General features: G+C 41.1%; 2 protein-coding genes across 3 annotated transcripts; one reads left to right on the forward strand and one right to left on the reverse strand.

Moving 5' to 3' along the window:
• Window positions 1-102: 102 nt before the first annotated feature.
• On the reverse strand, window positions 103-8,604 carry LOC120054682 (pyroglutamyl-peptidase 1-like). Of its 2 annotated transcripts, none has more exons than XM_039002221.1 (5): window positions 8,436-8,604; window positions 6,388-6,440; window positions 5,577-5,693; window positions 5,230-5,462; window positions 103-5,107 (listed from the first exon to the last, which is right to left on the reverse strand). In XM_039002221.1, exons 1-5 carry the CDS (start codon window positions 8,467-8,469, stop codon window positions 4,915-4,917), a joined length of 630 nt encoding a protein of 209 aa, XP_038858149.1. In that variant the 5' UTR covers window positions 8,470-8,604; the 3' UTR covers window positions 103-4,914. The 2 variants fall into 2 exon arrangements, with proteins under 2 accessions (XP_038858149.1, XP_038858150.1); XM_039002222.1 differs by having other exon boundaries at window positions 8,519-8,593.
• A 1-nt stretch (window position 8,605) lies between these two features.
• lsm4 (LSM4 homolog, U6 small nuclear RNA and mRNA degradation associated) lies at window positions 8,606-16,403 on the forward strand. Its single transcript, XM_039002224.1, has 5 exons — window positions 8,606-8,738; window positions 10,450-10,491; window positions 10,677-10,775; window positions 11,048-11,237; window positions 15,733-16,403. Exons 1-5 carry the CDS (start codon window positions 8,736-8,738, stop codon window positions 15,840-15,842), a joined length of 444 nt encoding a protein of 147 aa, XP_038858152.1. The 5' UTR covers window positions 8,606-8,735; the 3' UTR covers window positions 15,843-16,403.
• The last annotated feature ends 2,928 nt before the right edge of the window (window positions 16,404-19,331 follow it).

Raw genomic sequence — 19,331 nt, forward strand, 5'->3', positions numbered from 1 at the left:
ATCTATTTTTTATCATGTAAAAAAAAATCAGTAGCTGTCAACTAGAAGAGTTGACTATGAATATACTTATGATTGGAAGAGAATTAACACAAGTCTGTATTGTTAATGAGGGTAATCTTTTTCAATGTTTATTTTTGTTTACAAAACCAACCACTAAATAGAAATCCGGGAAAATACAGAGGAATTTGATATACATCTAAGAACAATAGGCCTACACATTGAGACAGAGGAGCATCTATAGGTTGGTATAGATGTTAGGCATACTGGGATCGATGTATGTAGGAAGTTTATTTCTAAATAGTAACTTAGTGAATATTCTACAGCCCTTTCCATTATTACATATGGCACAGGTCAGAAGAGTATCTCAAAGGAAATTGGTCAACTCAACAAGCATTTGGGGACATAGGCTTTCACATCTGAGTATAGTCACATTTTAATCACATTTGTAATAACCAGTATGTGACAGTGTGAAGGAACACATAAACAACACACAAACACGAATCTCCATGAATACAGTCCATAAACACTCAAATACCCAGTAAACACAAAACATATTCTAGGCAACAAAATTGCATATGATAGTTGTTCTGGGAAGAAGATTCAATTCATCTGGATCAGTTACTGTACGTTATTATGTGGTTGTACCACGAGAGGTATGACATGTCTTTTAAAATATAGATACAACACGGGAAGAACCCGTAATGGGAGACAACTGAAAACAAATACTGTGTTATGACAAAAATACAAGAACAAAAGTAAACCAGCTCACTGACGTTCATAAAGCTGAAACATCCAAAACGATTCGGTCAATAAAGTAAAAATGAAAGTGCTACAGAAATGAAGAACTGGGTCCAATTCTCACCTGGCTGCCTACCTGCCCACTTCATCAAATGAAATCCTCGGCTGGAATAAGCATACTGATCTGATGAAGTTCATTGAACACATATCTGCCATACAGCTATCAATCAAAGTTGGGCCCACAAACTTGAAAATATGAGATAGAACCAAACCGTTCCCTGATATAAATAACCTTAGTAAAAGAAGGCACAACTACAACTTCTTATAAAAAGACTCAAGAAACAATAAGAACTCCATGTAAACGAGCAACATTTGGCTTTTGCAAGTAAGAGAAACTATCTGAAATTGCTGTTTTTTCCCCCCAAGAAAAACAACAAACAAAAAAAGTTTAGATAACGTTGGGGGGGGGGATATGAAAACACAATATGCAGTTCACTTTAAATAAAAAAGTCTGCTCTACAGAACATTTTTCAGGTACATTCTGAAAATTTCTATACAACATATAAATCCAGCTAAACACCTTATGAAAGCACCATCAGAATCCCCTTTATTCACTAAGTACATTTACAAATACTCAGTTGTACTTGGTGATATGGTGCCAGCTGCTAGTGATGACAAATTTTAGAGACAGAATACAGACAACGAAGTTTACACACATTATATACAACTAGGTAAAGTGAACATAGAGAATGAGCAGATATACAAATGTACAGTGGGTATATGATTGATATACAGTGGATGTACACATTTACAGTATAAATCTATCTAAATGCAGAGAGATGGACAGAGTGAAATGCAGTTATTTTGTATACAGTTCAGAGATGCACTCTATGCTGCACACCGCATCAGGCCATAGTGCTTTAGTCTCTATGGGCCAGATGGCCGGTTGGTGAGGGCCACAGCCTGGGCGAAGTAACTATTCAGGTGGCAAGACATTTTGATCATGTGTTGCAGTTTGCCCTTGCAGTGGGCAGACCCAAACCAGACAGTGATGGAGATGAAGGATGGACTCAACGATTGATGCTTAAAACCGGATAAGGATTGGCTGGGAGATTTAGTGTTTAGCTGCCGCAAGTAGTACATCCACTGGTGTGCCTTCTTGGTGACCTCTGTGATGTTGGCCTCCAATTTGAGGTTGTGGGAGATGATGGTCCCCAGGAATTTGAATGATTCAGCCGTGCAAACAGCTGAACCAACAATCTCGAGGGGGAGAGATGGTGGGGGGCGTTTTCTTAAGTCAACCACCATTTCCACGGTTTTGTCTGTTGAGTTCCAGGTTATTGCGACTGCACCAGGCCACTAGTTGGTTGACCTCTCCACGGTACATGTACTCATCATCGTCGGTGATGAGAACGACCAGAGTGGTGTCATCTGCAAACTTGAGTAGTTTGACAGATGCGTTGTTAGAGGTGCAGAGTTAGTAGAGTACAGGTGAGAGCACGCATCCTTGCGGCACTCCGGTGCTGAGGGATAAAAAGTCAGAGAGGTGTTTTTCCCCAGCATCAGGTGTTGCGTCCTGCTGGTTAGGAAGTCAGTAGTCCACTGATAGATGGAGCTGGACACGTTCAGCTAGGACAGTTTGTCTTGTAGCAGTTCTGAGATGATGTAATGAAAGCAGAGCTAAAGTCCACAAACAATGTCCTTGTATATGTCTATGGGTTATCGATGTGTTTGAGGATGTAGTGTAGGTCCATTTCGACAGTGTCGTCCACAGACCTGTTAGCTCTGTAGGCAAACTGCAGTCGGTTGAGGGAGGCGTCAGGGATGGTTTTGAGATGGGACAGTACCAGGCGCTGAAATGTTTTCATGATGACCGAGGAGAGCACTGCAGGTCTGTAAAAGTTCAGGCAGGACACCTTTAGTTTTTTTGGGGACTGTAACAATGATGGAAGATTTGAAACAGGCAGGAACAGTGCATTGCTCTAATGACTGGTTGAATATGGTCAGTGAAAACGGGAGAGCTGGTCCGCGCAGTGCTTTAAACCTAAATATCTAAGCCATTTGAGGGGAGGGTTACTAAGCTGACATAACATGTGGAATTGTTTTAAGATGGTCATACCATGGATCATTTAGCTATTTGATTTGGAATTTTAGCACACCTTTAGGTGTAAACATTTTTTAAATAAAACATGTGTTGATAAAATATTGAACTTGGCCATTACTACTATATCCCATAGAAACGCATTGAATAAACATTTATAAATGGCAACAACAAAAAATGTCCGAAAATAAATCATAAGGTTTTGAAGGTCGGATACATATTTAACCCCTTATTTATGTTGGCACAAAACTACTCCCATAACCCATACAAATTAATGGAAGTATCTTAAGATAAGTCCCGTGACACGGGAGAATACCATTGTGTTTATGAGAGTCTGCTCATTCCATTAAGTGGTTATTATAGTTTGTAGGCCAAACCGTTCACGCTACAGATGTTTTCGTGAGAAACCAGATTTTTCAGGATGTCTCATGGTCTGACAGCTCTAGCTCTGTTACCTTCCACCGCAGATGCGGTAAGGCCGCCATAGGCGGATGCGGTGGATTGAGACGTAACCCATGTAAAAAAATTGGGGATTTTGATGATTTTTAAAATTGTATTAAGTTGATGCACGTGTGCGTCAATAGACTTAAGTATTAAGTAGAGGAGAGAGGAGCCTGGAGAGGAAGGGAGGGGTGGGATGGGGTAGATGGGTGAGAGGGGGAAGTGGCAAGGAGGGGTAGGTGGAGGGTGTGTCAAATCTGCAGTAGAACTAGTTTAGTTTATTCGGCAGTGAGGAGTTAGGGTTTGTAGCTTTAGGTTTCCAGTTGGAAATTTGTTTCAGTCCTTTCCAGACAGACGAGAAGTTGCTCTAGCCTGTCTTTGTACTGCTGTTTGGCTGCCTTCATTCTTGAGAGTAGCTTTTTCTTGACCTCTATAGAGTACCCTGGTCTTGCTCTTCGGCACTGTGGAGAGCCCTAAGCTCACCAGTGACCCATGGCTTGTCGTTGAGGTGTGATAGAAAAGTATTTGATGGTATGTAGTTCTCCTCACATACACTGATGTAGGATGTGAATCTGTCTGTGTAGTCGTGTATGTTGGCATTGCTGTCCTTGAATATGTTTCAATCTGTGGTGTCTAGGCAGTGCTTTCACTGGTGCTCGGAGCGATGTAGACTCCAGCCAGAATTCACGGGGTGAATAAAAAGGTTTGCAGTGGATGAAAATAGATTCCAGATCTGGAGACTTAGAAGTGTCATCATTGAACCAGCCTTGGGTGACGTAGAAACACAAACCACCTCCTTTGGAGACGCGATCAGCCCCGTAGACCTGGAAGCTGGCTAGACCCACAGCATAAAAAAAGAAATCAGAGGTGAGAGCGAGAAGTCCTTTTTTATCCTTATCAGAAGTTGTAGGTCGCTGGTTTTGTTGGCGAGTGGAGAGGAAAAGGCCGGGCATTTATATACATCAAATCCAGGAAGTACCAGCATGCCTTAAGTTGCACCAACAAGTGGACGCCTAAGACTTTAATGAAAAAGCTGGTGACAAAAATAACTCTTCAAGATGATGAATAACAACCACAGACAGAAATTCCCTTTAAATAACTAGATAGATACCAATAAATAATGTGGAACTTGTACATTGAGTTGATGCAAAAAAGGGCTATTCCATACACTAACCCTGTGTCTGAGATAGCAGTGTAAGTATGGATAAAGAGTCAAAACCATGGAAGCTTCTCAACAGATTCAAAAAGAGTAGCGCTCCTAGAGCAAGCATGTGGCTCACTTCTGTCAATTCCTGTTATTCCAGTTCAATTCGTCTTGCTCAATCTCTTCTATGTAGACAGAATGTGGGGAAAGCTCGTTACACCAAAACACCGAACCAGCTTTACTCACCTCACCATAACCATTAAGATAAAAAATGTAAAAAAACGGGCTAGGTCAAGAGCTTGAGGAAACAGCAACGAAGAATGTGACGAAATGGCTGTGAAATAAGTCAACTGGAAGTGTCTGTATGGTTGCCATTTTTGAATTTGCACCAGAAGAGGTAATGAAACAAAAACGTTGTTTGGCTATTTGTGGTTAAGTGCATAATCTCTCGTGTGTAAGGGATTAAAGGCAGTTGGCTTTCACAGGTAAATTAGTGCACACGCTGGCAGTGGATCTTCTCTTCGGTTTGGTCGAGCATGTCCAACATCTCTTGTATGATGGCTTGGAGGGCCCTACCCAAGTCCACTCCACTATAAGGCTTCTCTATGGGAGGCACGTGGACGAATGCTGAGTGCCCATGGCTCAGGTACAGAGAGGTGTAGTAGGTGAAGTCACAGAGGTATCTGTCAGGAAAGACACAGGAATTAATATAATGGTGCTAAGTGGTGGTTCTACAGTAAGATTTGGGGGGGGAAAAATAGGCCTACAACTTTCTTTGAAATACAGGTGTATGCATGCAATTTACCTGCCAGCATCTTTTGAGACGGACACTGCTACTCCTAGTCCAGAGGCTGTCACTCTTTTGCAGACCGATTCCATGTCAATAACAGAGTCAATGCAGTCTGGGCCCCCCTCAATGCAACACTGAGAATGGGGACAGAAGCGGCTGTTGTCCAAACCCTTGTAGCCATGGTTACGGCCACATTTCTCTAAGGTAACGGTGGTGGCCATACCTGAGACTCCAACATGGACCACTAACTGATTCCCCATGTAGAGAAGGATACAAAACAAACAAATTCAAATATGGTGCATATCAAGGTGCATAATTGACCAGCAGGAAAGGAGATAAGAGCCCATTCATTGCCTTCTTACCTGGGGATGATACTGCTTCCATAGTGATGGAATCAAACTCTGGACTGCCTGGTAGTCGACAGGCACCTCATACACATGCAGGTCTATGTCCTTTCCCAGGCCCAGCTTCTTCAGTTCCTTAAAACAAAGAGAAGAGTAGACAGGTGATTAATATTCATAAAAGATAATAGAAATGTCTTCATCTTATTTTGAAACTCATTGCTTTTAAAATAAATAGATGTTTTGTAACATGTTAGACATTTCCTTGTGGTCATCTTTACTTTGTCTATTCAGTCCATAAAAAAATGTGCACAACAGAAATATGATTGGCTGATATCCTAAAAATACAAATTGGGAAAGCACAAACAGGAAAAGATGGAAAATGTCTGGAGGAGATGACATTTCTAAAGTGTAATGTTCACAGCTGGCTCTATAATTTGCTACAGGACAACTGGCCATGGCTACCAGGCAAGTTCCCATAAACATTTAAAAGTGGCGTGATTGACCAGCCACAAAGCAGCCCTTTGTTTGATTTGAATATCCTTATCAAGTCTGTCTAGACACCCTGACAACCATTGTCCCCATCACATTTCCCAATACAGCCCCACACCACCACTTCGGCCCTATAATGCTTCTCTCACATTATAGAACGTGTAAGAAAACATTTTCTGAATGAGATCCCATGACAACTAATGTGTTCTACCAAACAGGCTGAGCATGAACAAGGTAGGCAGTTTTGTGTTATTGTCAGGGAAATAAACCCTTCCTTATAGTTATAAAGAAGACAAATTAATTAAATTTAGCCTATGTGAAATATGCAAAATATACATACCTGGACTGCTACCCAACTGGCATTAATAGTGTGCTCTCCAAATGGCTCAAACCCTGCAAAATATGGCAGCATTTATAAAATCAAAATAAAGTGCCAAACTCAAATAGCAGATTCAATTAACTTGAGATTGATGCTTACTTATAGGATTGCTTGGCAATACATTTGCTTGAAGGGAAATAACTGTCCTAAGAACCCATGCTCGAAGGGACACTAAAGAAATATGCACAATCCAATAAAAAGCTCCCTTTATATGATGTGTTCATAAATGTGTGAGTGTAGCTGCAGTAACGTTGAGACATCACTCTGAATCCCTGTGAAATGAATGGGCTGGTGTGTTCCCTTGGGGACACAGGGATCTGTCTGTCTGGCAGGAAGGTGAAAAGGAGAGAGCGTGGGGTCGGCAGCTGCTGGCCAGCTCTTTTGTGAGGCCCTCTGTTCCCAGGCAATCTAACATATTTTATCAGGCCATCCCATGTTCAACTGGCCTTTGTGTCTGGGAGACAGGAGAATTCGGGTGTTTTCACACTTGGTCCCTTTCGGACAATTTTTGTGAACTCAGCACGGTTCGCAACATTTGTTGTGCACTGTGAACACTCCAAAGGAAGTCAGACACCTCAAAAGAGCCCCCGAAGCGGTTCGCTTGAATTCCGTGGTCCGGTTCCCTCTTTTAGGGAAATGTGAACACAAAGCTCCCCAGGTTCGTTTGTCATTATTCCCACACCACACACTTGAATACTTCAACACCGATTCCCCTGCCATTATCCATCATATTGGTGCCACAAAAGAGAGAAGATTATGTGCAGGTTCGTACAAAAAAATGTTTTGGGTTACTGATTAGGGGTGTGTTCCCTTGGGGACACAGGGATCTGTCTGTCTGGCAGGAAGGTGAAAAGGAGAGAGCGTGGGGTCGGCAGAAATTCCAAAATGTGTGTTTTTAGTTCAAGATTATTTGTTTGCAATATGTTATCTATAGGCTGAGAGCTTCATAAAATGTTTATTTGATTGTGCGTTTTGAAAAGTGTGAGAAGACAACATAATTTGGTGAGAACAACAACATACTGTAGGGTACAAAATCAATTCTAGCTATTAAAGGGGCAGTCGCCTATATTGGGTGTACAATTTTCAATTACAGCATTATTTAAATCTGCAGTTATTCTTCTGCTATTTATTATGTTAGCAATAAAATGTACATGTTAATAGTATCTTCTAATTACAATTATTATGTCACATATTTTAATTAAATGCAATCTATTAGCTTCCAAAATGTATGTATATCTAGTTGTCCAATAACACAATTCTGATTGAATGGCTTGTCCTGCACTTTGTAAAAACACAGATTGCATGTTGGAAAAATATCTTGGTTCCTTTCTAAACATAGCAATGTGAGTGCAAAGAGGACTCAGCCCACAAAATAGGTGAAGTGAACTGGAAAAAAATAGTTGAGTCCTCATTCAAAGGCAAGGGTAGTGTGACTACAAAGAGAACTGTGTTATTTTTATTTCATTTAAATGTTTTACCCCAATTCACTTTAAAAAGAGGACTGAGATCATTTCTTTTAAAAAGAGGACTATGTGAAAACACCCTAAACGTTTCACAATTCTGTTTAAGACTGCTAGTGTGTAAAGCAAATGTTTATTGAAACTAGAATGTTGCTAAACACAAGGAAGACATTAAAAATGAGGCAAATTGCCTAACAAGTGCATGACTGGAGGTCTGAAATATTACAACTTCCATTTTATTCTGGTACATACAGGGTCAAGTAGGTCATACCATGACACGTTCCTAAAGTTATGCAATTATGTCCATAGGCAGTTATCCATAGGCATACTATTTTGGAATACAATAAACAAATTATTGCCAATTTGACAAACACTTTGAAGGTATGCTTGCCATTATACAAATAACAAACTGCAACTATTTGGACAACTCAGCTGCATGTCCTTCACACAACTTTTCAACAGAGTAACATTCTTGACATGCACGCCCTTGTTGGCTTTGTCGAGCTAGAAACTACGTACAGTCGAGCAAGTAGAGGAAACCCCACTAACCTGTTACAACAACAGTTTGCTTACTATTGTCCATATTTTTCTTAGCTGTAGGGAATGTTTTCGTTTGTTATTCTAAATTTTACCAGGGATGCAGCTGTCTGGGATTTTGCTGTCCTTTCACAGTTGATCAGTCATCTGTTTCTGTGTTTTTTTGCGTATTTTTTTTCTCGGCGAGTCTGACGTAATGACGTATGGTAGCTACACATTTTGGCGACTACTTCCGTCCAACGGAGTTAGCATTAGCAAACAAAAATAAATTACGTTCAGTTGACCGGATAGTTTGTAATATAATCTGTTATAATGGTAAGTATATATTTTATCGGGTTACAGTAAAATGAGGACTGCTATGTGTGGGACTGTGGAATAGCTCGAGCACAAACGCGTGGTTGTTTTGTTTACCATGCAGCTTGGATAGTTAGCTACTGTAACGTAACATGAACGTAGCTACATGGTTAACTCATTGTGTTAATGCTAGCTAATAGCTAACTAAAAATATAATAGTAATCTAGTTAAAACATTGACATATGTTTATTGTTATAGTATCTAAACACATGGTTTGCATTTCAAGTCAAATTTGACCTAGCTAGTTAACTACACTAAACAAACAATATAAACGCATCATGTAAAGTGTAGGTACCATGTTTCATGAGCTGAAATAAAGTATCCCAGAAATGTTCAATAAGCACAAAAAGCTTATTTCTCTCAAATTTTGTGCACAAATTTGTTTACATCACTGTTAGTGTTCATTTTTAATTTGCCAAGATAATCCAGGTGTGGCATATCAATAAACTGATTAAACAGCATGATCACTAGACAGGTGCACCTTGTGCTGGGGACAAAAAAAGGCAACTTGCTCTGCAAGGGCCGCAGCTTTTGTGGCGGGATGGGTAACGATGCTTCGTGGGTGTCAGTTGTTGATGTGTGCAGAGGGTCCCTGGTTCGAGCGAGGAGAGGGACGGAAGCTATACTGTTACATTGATGCTGTTGACCCGGATCACTGGTTGCTGCGGAAAAGGAGGAGGTCAAAAGGGGGGTGAGTGTGGCCGATGTGAAATGGCTAGCTCGTTAGCGGTGGTTTCAATCGGTGACGTCACTTGCTCTGAGACCTAGAAGTAGTTGTTCCCCTTGCTCTGCAAGGGCCGCGGCTTTTGTGGCACGATGTGTAACGATGCTTCGTGAGTGACTGTGGTTGATGTGTGCAGAGGGTCCCTGGTTCGAGCCCAGGTTGGGGCGAGGAGAGGGACGGAAGCTATACTGTTACATTGACATCAGCAAACGTTGTGATATATGGTAATGGTATAGGCAGGCATAAGCTACGGACAAAGAACACAATTGCATTTTATCTATGGCAATTTGAATGCACAGAGATACCTTGACGAGATCCTGAGGCCCATTGTTGTGCCATTCATCCGCCGCCATCACCTAATGTTTCAGCATGATAATGCACATCCCCATGTCACAAGGACTGTACACAATTCCTGGAAGCTGAAAATGTCCCAGTTCTTTCATGGCCTGCATACTCCCCAGACATGTCACCCATTGAGCATGTTTGGGATGCTCTGGTTCGACGTGTACAATAGCGTGTTCCAGTTCCCGCCAATATCCCACAACTTTTCACAGCCATTAAAGAGGAGTGGGACAACATTCCACAGGCCACAATCAACAGCCTGATCAACTCTGTGAAGGAGCTGCCGCGCTGCATGAGGCAAATGGTGGTTGCCCCTACCTTTTTTATAAAGGTGTCTGGGACCAACAGATGCATATCTGTATTTCCAGTCATGTGAAATCCATAGATTAGGGCCTAATGACTTTTTTTAATTGACTGATTTCCATATATGAACTAACTCAGTAAATTCTTTGAAATTGTTGCGTTTATAGTTTTGTTCAGTATAGTTGGCTATCATACCAGCTAGTTAGTAAACCTTTTCAAAGCTAGCTAGCTAATTTAATCATGTGTTAGCTAGTGAGGAAGACAACATGCGCAATGACTTTAAAAAAACATTGAAATTCACAGCTACCGCTATCTTTGCTGAAGACTGCACAGAACCACCCTATGGTAAGGATGGATTCAACTCGTCTAAGTTTTTGTGATATTTTACTCTTACTTTGTTTCTTGAGTCATGTGAATTTCTCACGGTTGTTCATGTAAATGTGGTCATTGGCTTTTGTGGTACAAACATGAAACCACATCGCTTTGATTTCTTACTCATGCTTCTTCCCTTCTTCCCTCATGCTCCTCAGCTGGTGGAGTTGAAGAATGGAGAGACGTATAACGGACACTTGGTCAGTTGTGACAACTGGATGAATATCAACTTACGAGAAGTCATCTGCACCTCAAGGGTAAAGGGTTTGTCTATAAGTACTTGTCGACACTCAAGAGTTGTGACCACTGATCTGAAATATGTATATGGTTGCTTACGTGACAGCCACGAATGAAGAGGCTACATGGCTGTCTTTTTCACAAATCAGCTATCAGAAAAATGTCCATGTCTAGCCACAAGATGGCACTATTGACAGTCAAAAGATTCAGCTTTTAAGAGTGCTTCTACTAAGACTAATGCTGAAATTCTCCCCTAATCCCATCCCTAATCCCATTCACTCCTATCGTTTAGGATGGAGATAAATTTTGGAGGATGCCCGAGTGTTACATCAGAGGAAGCACCATAAAGTACCTGCGTATCCCAGATGAAATCATCGACATGGTAAAGGAGGAGGTGGTGTCCAAGGGCCGCGGGCGAGGAGGCATGCAGCAGAACAAACAGCAGGGCAAGGGCCGAGGGGGAGGAGCAGGAGCAGGTAGAGGTAAGATGGAACCTCTCTTTCTGTGGAGGCAAATGGGTAACATTTGGTTGAGGTGCTGGTAGTGTGATGCAATTGGGACTTATATTTATGAGCTAAGTAAACACAGTGTATATATTTTTTTTCTTTTCATTATTGAGTGATTCCATACGAAACCAGGACCAAAAAAAGGCCTTGATATTGGGGATTTAAAAAAATGTTCAATGTAATCCATAGAATGGTCCTTTGGCAGAAGGATTGTTAACATATGTATCGAAACGCATAATTGAATTGACATTGTGGCCTTACCCAGGCCCCCTTTAAGAGTCCATAATGTTTCATCTGTAGGTGTTACAAAGCAAAAAATATAAACAGAAATATTGAAAATTCCGTGTTTGATTTGGTGAATTTTGTGTATGTATTGTTGAACAAAGTATACTCTAAGGCAGGGGTCAGAGGCAGCCTTTTTTGGGGGGGCCCACCAACCATCTGCCTCGACAAAAATCGTCCCGCGACTGAATCTAGTTGCCTACCCTCAACATTGAGGAGTTTACTACATCTGTACATGTTTCAAGCAGACCACTGTGGTCCCTGTACCCAAGAATACCAAGGTAACCTGTCTAAATAACCCCCCCCCCCCCCCGATAGCAGTCACATCAGTAGCCATGAAATGCATTGAAAGGCTGGTAATGGCTCACATCAACACCATCATCCCAGACACCCTGGACCCACCTCAATTCTCATACAGCTAGGCTTGGGCAATATACTGGTGTACGGTATGACGGTATGATTTCCAATACCCCCCCCCCCCCCCCCAAAAAAAAGTTGTTTTATATATATACTAGAAGGCCAGCATCCTGGAGTCGCCTCTTCACTGTTGACGTTGAGACTGGTGTTTTGTGGGAACTATTTAATGAAGCTGCCAGTTGAGGACTTGTGAGACGTCTGTTTCTCAAACTAGACACTCTAATGTACTTGTCCTCTTGCTCAGTTGTGCACCGGGGCCTCCCACTCATCTTTCTATTCTGGTAAAGGCCAGTTTGCGCTGTTCTGTGAAGGGAGTAGTACACAGCATTGTACGAGATCTACAGTTTCTTGGCAATTTCTCGCATAGAATAGCCTTAATTTCTCAGAACAAGAATACAATGACGAGTTTCAGAAGAAAGTCTTTGTTTCTGGCCTTTTTGAGCCTGTAATCGAACCCACAAATGCTGATGCTCCAGATACTCAACTAGTCTAAAGAAGGCCAGTTTTGTTTCTTCTTTAATCAGCACAGCAGTTTTCAGCTGTGCTGGTTTTCTAATGATCAATTAGCCTTTTAAAATGATAAACTTGGATTAGCTAACGCAACGTGCCATTGGAACACAGGAGTGATGGTTGCTGATGATGAGCCTCTGTACGCCTATGTAGATATTCCATTAACAATCAGCTGTTTCCAGCTACAATAGTCATTTACAATATTAACGGTGCCTGAACTGTAAGTGACCCCAAACTTTTGAACGGTTGTGTGTGTGTGTATGTCACTTACAGTGCAGACATTGTTAAAATTGTAAATTACTATTGTAAACTTGCATATATTCGTGTACCAGTCAAATGTGTGGACACCAACTCATTCCAGGGTTTTTCTTTATTTTGACTATTTTCTACATTGTAGAATAATGGTGAAGACATCAAAACTATGGAATCATGTAGTACGCAAAAAAAGTGTTTAAACAAATCAAAATATATTTGACAGACACATCTCAACATCAACTGTTCAGAGGAGACTGCGTCAATCAGGCCTTCATGGTCGAATTGCTGCAAGGAAACCACTACTAAAGGATACCAATGAGAAGAGACTTTGGTTCCAACCGTGAGACGCAGAGTAGGTGAACAGATCTCCACATGTGTGGTTCCCACCGTGAAGCATGGAGGTGTGATGGTGTGGAGGTGCTTTGCTGGTGACACTGTCTGTGATTTATTTAGAATTCAAGGCACACTTAACCAGCATGGCTACCACGGCATTCTGCAGCGATATGCCATCCCATCTGGTTTGCGCTTAGTGGGACTACCATTTGTTTTTCAACAAGACAATGACCCAAAACACACCTCCAGGCTGTGAAAGGGCTATTTGTCCAAGAAGGAGAGCGATGGAGTGCTGCATCAGATGACCTGGCCTCTCAATCACCTGACCTCAACCCAATTGAGATGGTTTGGGATGAGTTGAACTGCAGAGTGAAGGAAAAGCAGCCAACAAGTGCTCAGCATATGTGGGAACTCCTTCAAGACTGTTGGAAAAGCATTCCAGGTGAAGCTGGTTGAGAGAATGCCAAGAGTGTGCAAAGCTGTCAAGGCAAAGGGTGATTTTGATTTGTTTAACACTTTTTTGGTTACTACAGGGTTCCATATGTGTTATATTTTTGATGTCTTCACTATTAGCAAATAGTAAAAATAAAGAAAAACCCTTGAATGAGTAGGTTTGTCCAAGCTTTTGACTGGTACTGTGTGTATGTGTGTCATATATATATATATATATATATATATATATATATATATATATATATATATATGCCAAGATGTCGTTAATCATTTTGTATTTATTCCTTGTGCTTGTCTTTAAAGGCTATTGTTTTGACTGCATTGTTGTTAAGGGCTGTATGTAATAATGTCACTGTTCTACGCCTGTTGTTTACGAAGCATGTGACAAATACATTTTGATTACCGCTGCTCTATGGGCACATCAACGTTTCCGAGTGGGATCTCATTCTATGAATTGCATTTTGTGAAAATCCCCGAAATCATTGTCTTTTTAAAAAATTATAGTTTTGTATGAAATCACTCTAGTCTTAGGTGAAATGGTTTGTGTCATGCTCTCGCATATGCTCCCAAATATTTTGCTGTGCAACCTGGAATTTTAATTTGGGAGCACCAGTGCGCCTATTAAAAAAAAATATTTAAAAAATTCTCCCAGATAATTGTTGTAATGATTAGGCTTCGCTGTACCATTTGTTTCCGAGTGCCCTAGAGAGAGAGAAAAAAAAAGAGCGCTGATCCGTTAGCGTCATGGTTGCACAATTGCTACAACAAAAACGGCTTGTTTCTAGCTACAAAAATTCTAAAGATCTGGCTTGGCACAACATTTTTGTCCTCCTATAGCGGATAGACGTGACAGAATTTTATATTTATTAACCAGTTGGCCGGTATAAAACTACTCGCAGGCCTTGAACCATTTGTTTACACTTTGTTCAGTCATGTTACTGCATTGGCTAGCTAGCTAACAACCTGAGGGGTATACTACAAATCAGGATCAATGGCCAGCTAGCTTTGATGAACAGCCAAAAATAACAAGATTTTCTGATTCATTTAAGTAAGCTAAACTTATGTTTGTGTTTTTGGTTGTTTAGTTAATGAGACCATGCCCATTTTTTTTAAGCTCATCTTTAAAAAATTAACACTTATGCAAGTCAGCTGGCTAACTCATTGATTCTGCTTTGTAGTATACCCCTCTGGTAACTTTACCAGTATATCCAAACATTTGGGGGCATAGAAAGAAAGGAAAAAATATAGCTTCTTCAGGAGATCAATGAATGAATGACTGATCTCCTGGATTCATCACCACAAACCTGCCGTTCTTAGAGTGTACAATGTTCAATGTTATGGATCTCAATAGGAAAATGCTGCTTTTACTCAATGTAGAAACCTAATATAACCCAAATGACTTTGTAATTTCAGTGACTGGTATTTTAGCAACATGTTAGCTTTTATAATAAACTGTCTTTACAGTGTTACATAATAATTTCTAGCGGACAGCATGTGCTTCAAAAGTAGCTAGAATTCATATAGGCCCAATATAGGCTGTCAATCAAGAGACGTGTACAATTTTCAATGTAATGCATCGCAATAGCAAAATTAGATATACCAAATTTTCCACAAATTACTTTGTCATTTCAGGCCTGCCTGCATGTATTTTGCGTACCATGCACGCAATTTGAGGTCAAAGTACATGACTTTAAAACGACCCTAAAATACACAGAAAAAATAGGCTTCTAGTTGGCACGTTGTGGTTTTTGACTCAACGGTCGGAAGTTGGAGCTGAGCCAATCTGAGGACTTGGGTTAGGAGAAAAATTCTCTAGCTGTAAGCTCAGGCCAGCCCCTGTAGTCATAGTACTATTTTCCACCCTTGAGCTGGATGGCAGATGTCCACATCATCCGTTGATACCACTGATGTGTGGGGGGGAAAGGGTACGAAAAATGGAGAATGAACTGTTTGCCAAGTATATTTTCAAGGTAAAAGTCTGTCGTTCTGCCCCTGAACAAGGCAGTTAAACCACTGTTCCTAGGCCATCATTGTAATTAAGAATTTGTTCTTAAATGACTTGCCTAGTTAAAAAATAAATGTTTCTAGGGCACAGTGTATGCTTCAAAAGTACCTAGAAATTATATTTGCCCAATGATAAGCTGTTTGTCAATCATTATTTTCTGGTGCTCCTAATGTGGCTTAACTTTGGTCATGCTGTATGTCTCTGCTCAATGTTTAGGTGTATTTGGAGGCCGTGGCCGGGGTATGCCAGGAGTGGGCAGAGGCCAGCAGCAGCAGGAGAAGAAGCCTGGTGGTGGCAAACCTCAGGGAGTCAAGAACCAGCACTGAGGAGAGGGACAGACAGACAGGTCAGACGTAAGAGAGAGTGTAGTTTTCACAGAATAACAACTCAGTGGAGATCATCTCACACAATGTCTTGTATAATGGCCATTACTGATCCCTCTGTGCTTTGTTTCTAGCTATGCGTGTTGTGTGAGAACTATGAATAGTCCGTTCAGGTCAGAAAATGCAGGGTTTTGTTTTATCAACAATTTTCTTTTCCCCTACTTAGTTTTTGTTAAGTTATCATTTTAGGCCACCATCAAAAACGTATAATTATCGTCCAGAAGTTTGTTTTTATTGTGCCTAGAGACATTTACATTCAACTGATTCTACCCAATTGTTTTTAATGTATATCCAATTGTTTTCAACTTAAAGCACATTTTATGCCCTTGGAATTTGAAAACTTAAGTTGATTGGGGTATATGAGCGAAAAATACCTAGTTGGTTAAAGAGTCCCAATTGGGTGTTTCTAAATGTTCTACTTTTTGAATTTTATTTGCATTTTGTAACCCAAGAAAATAACTTTGTAATTTACTTATATGAGAATAAACAATTTTATGTTATACACTGTACTTTATATATGAAAGAAGAAAAAACGAATTCAGATCTGTTTGAATTGGTCTACATACAGAATTAAAAAGCCTTTTGTTACACTCATGCTCACTTATCTCCTAAAGTGACAAAACACAATTTGCATATTAGGTTTATGTTCTTGTATAACTAGCTGTAAAATAAGCAGTCGTTGGTCAACAAACAATAAGGCGTGCATATAACAAAGCTGGTGTAACCCTCTAACCCCCTAAAGCACAACCTCAATCACAGAGCTGCTGAATCGGCAATAATGCAGCCAAGATTTTGCGTGACGACTCAAACTGAATTCTTCCACTGCTCTAAGTTCGTTGCATACGTCAGTCTGAGACTGCCATCGTTGAAGTCGTTTGTGGTGATGTCAAAATGAGGGGTGTTGTACAAAACAAAGTCCTTAGCGATTGGATCATCTCTAACCAATCAGAGTATCAATGCAAATGACTGATTTTCAAAACGCCGCTTTACCCACGTGTGTTCTGGCTCTGGCCCAACCGGTTTCTGTTACCAATCAGAACGGTTAGAATGTGTTTGCGTTCTAGAAATCATCTGCAAGGTACTTAGATCCAGATTCTTAGATCTGGTACTTAGATCCAGATTAGAGTACCACAGTATGAGTCATAATACCAATAAAACCTAGCGGTCCAACAGGGAAATCGTTCAAATAGTTTTTCCATTAGGTGATTTTAGAAACATTTAAAATAAGGGCTGTGTAGGCTTACCGTGACGTTTTGATAACCCTGTAAATCTTTCTAGGAGAAGGTGACTTCTATCAATATATTTGCCTGTATTTACCCCCCAAAAATGAAATGCTAATGTGGTTATCATAAAGAACTACAAATGACATGATGATCTGGACGAGACTGCCTAATCGAGGCAAAGGTAAGAATCTCTGGATTAACTATCGAATGTTAGCAAAATGTAGTAATTAATAAATTGACAAAATGTATTTAAATGGACAATTCTGTGAACTGCCTTGTGCAAGTTTTAAATTGACACAATACCTGTTAGCAAAGGTGTCTGCCAGAGATGATTTGCAGGGATTTGTAGTTTTGCATGATGTCTACTTTGATGCTAATTAGCATTTTCAAATCTGAGAGTAAATATTTCCGAATATATTAAAGTCACCTTGTCCGAGAGAGATTTGCATGGCTATCAAAACATCACGCGAGCGTAAGCCTATACAAAACGCAGACCTTATTTTAAGTGTTTCTAAAATCAAATGTATTTATGAAGCCCTTTTTACATCAGCCGATGTTAGAAAGTGCCATACAGAAACCCAGCCTAAAACCCCAAACAGCAAGCAACGCAGATGTAGAAGCACAGTGGCAAGGAAAAACTCCCTAGAAAGGCAGGAACCTAGAAAGAAACCTAGGGAGGAACCAGGCTCTGAGGGGTGGCCAGTCCTCTTCTGGCTGTGCCAGGTGGAGATTATAACAGTACATTGCCAAGATGTTCAAATGTTCAAAGATGACCAGCAGGGTCAAATAATAATACAAATCACAGTGGTTGTAGAGGGTGCAACGGGTCAGCACCTCAGGAGTAAATGTCAGTTGGCTTTTCATAGCCGATCATTCAGAGTTCGAGACAGCAGGTGCGGTAGAGAGAGAGAGTCGAAAACAGCAGGTCCGGGATAAGGTAGCACGTCCGGTGAACAGGTCAGGGTTCCATAGCCGCAGGCAGAACAGTTGAAACTGGAGCGGCAGCACGACCAGGTGGACTGGGGACAGCAAGGAGTCATCAGGCCAGTTAATCCTGAGGCATGGGCTCAGGGAGAGGGAGAATACTTAAATTCACACAGGACACCGGATAAGACAGGAGAAAGACTCCAAATATAACAGACTGGTCCTAGCCCCCTGACACACAACTATTGCAGCATAATTACTGGAGGCTGAGACAGGAAGGGTCAGGAGACAATGTGGCCCTGTCCGACGATACCCCCGGACAGGGCCAAACAGGCAGGATATAACCCCACCCACTTTGCCAAAGCACAGCACCCACACCACTAGAGGGATATCTCCAACCACCAACTTACTACCCTGAGACAAGGCCGAGTATAGCCCGCGAAGATCTCCCCCACGGCGACAACCCGGACAGGAAGATCACGTCAGTGACTCAACCCACTCAAGTGACGCACCCCTCCTAGGGACGGCAGGGAAGAGCACCAGTAAGCCAGTGACTCAGCCCCCGTAATAGGGTTAGAGGCAGAGAATCCGAGTGGAGAGAGGGAAACCAGCCAGGCAGAGACAGCAAGGGCGGTTCGTTGCTCCAGTGCCTTTCCGTTCATGGAGCTCTATAGGAGAAAGCCCAGTCTCCAGCTGTTTGCTTAGAAATTGTAGGGACAGTAAGGAGGCCTGCGTCTTGTGACCGTAGCGTACATGTAGGTATGTACGGCAGGACCAAATTGGAAAGATGGGTAGGAGCAAACCCATGTAATGCTTTGTAGGTTAGCAGTAAAACCTTGAAATCATCCCTAGCCTTAACAGGAAGCCAGTGTAGAGAGGCTAGCATTGGAGTAATATGATCAAATGTTTTGGTTCTAGTCAAGATTCTAGCAGCCGTGTTTAGCACTAACTGAAGTTGGTGCTTTATCCGGGTAACCGGAAAGTAGAGCATTGCCGTAGTCTAATCTAGAAATGACAAAATAATGGATACATTTTTCTGCATCATTTTTGGACAGAAAGTTTCTGATTTTTGCAATGTTACGTAGATGGGGAAAAAAGCTGTCCTTTAAATAGTCTTGATATGTTTGTCAAAAGAGAGATCAGGGTCCAGAGTTACGCAGAGGTCCTTCAGTTTTATTTGAGACGACTGTACAACCATCAAGATTAATTGTCAGATCCAACAGAAGATCTCTTTTGTTTCTTGGGACCTAAAACTAGCATCTCTGTTTTGTCTGAGTTTAAAAGT

The sequence above is a fragment of the Salvelinus namaycush genome, chromosome 10, assembly GCF_016432855.1.
Source record: "Salvelinus namaycush isolate Seneca chromosome 10, SaNama_1.0, whole genome shotgun sequence".
Lineage (NCBI taxonomy): Eukaryota > Metazoa > Chordata > Actinopteri > Salmoniformes > Salmonidae > Salvelinus > Salvelinus namaycush.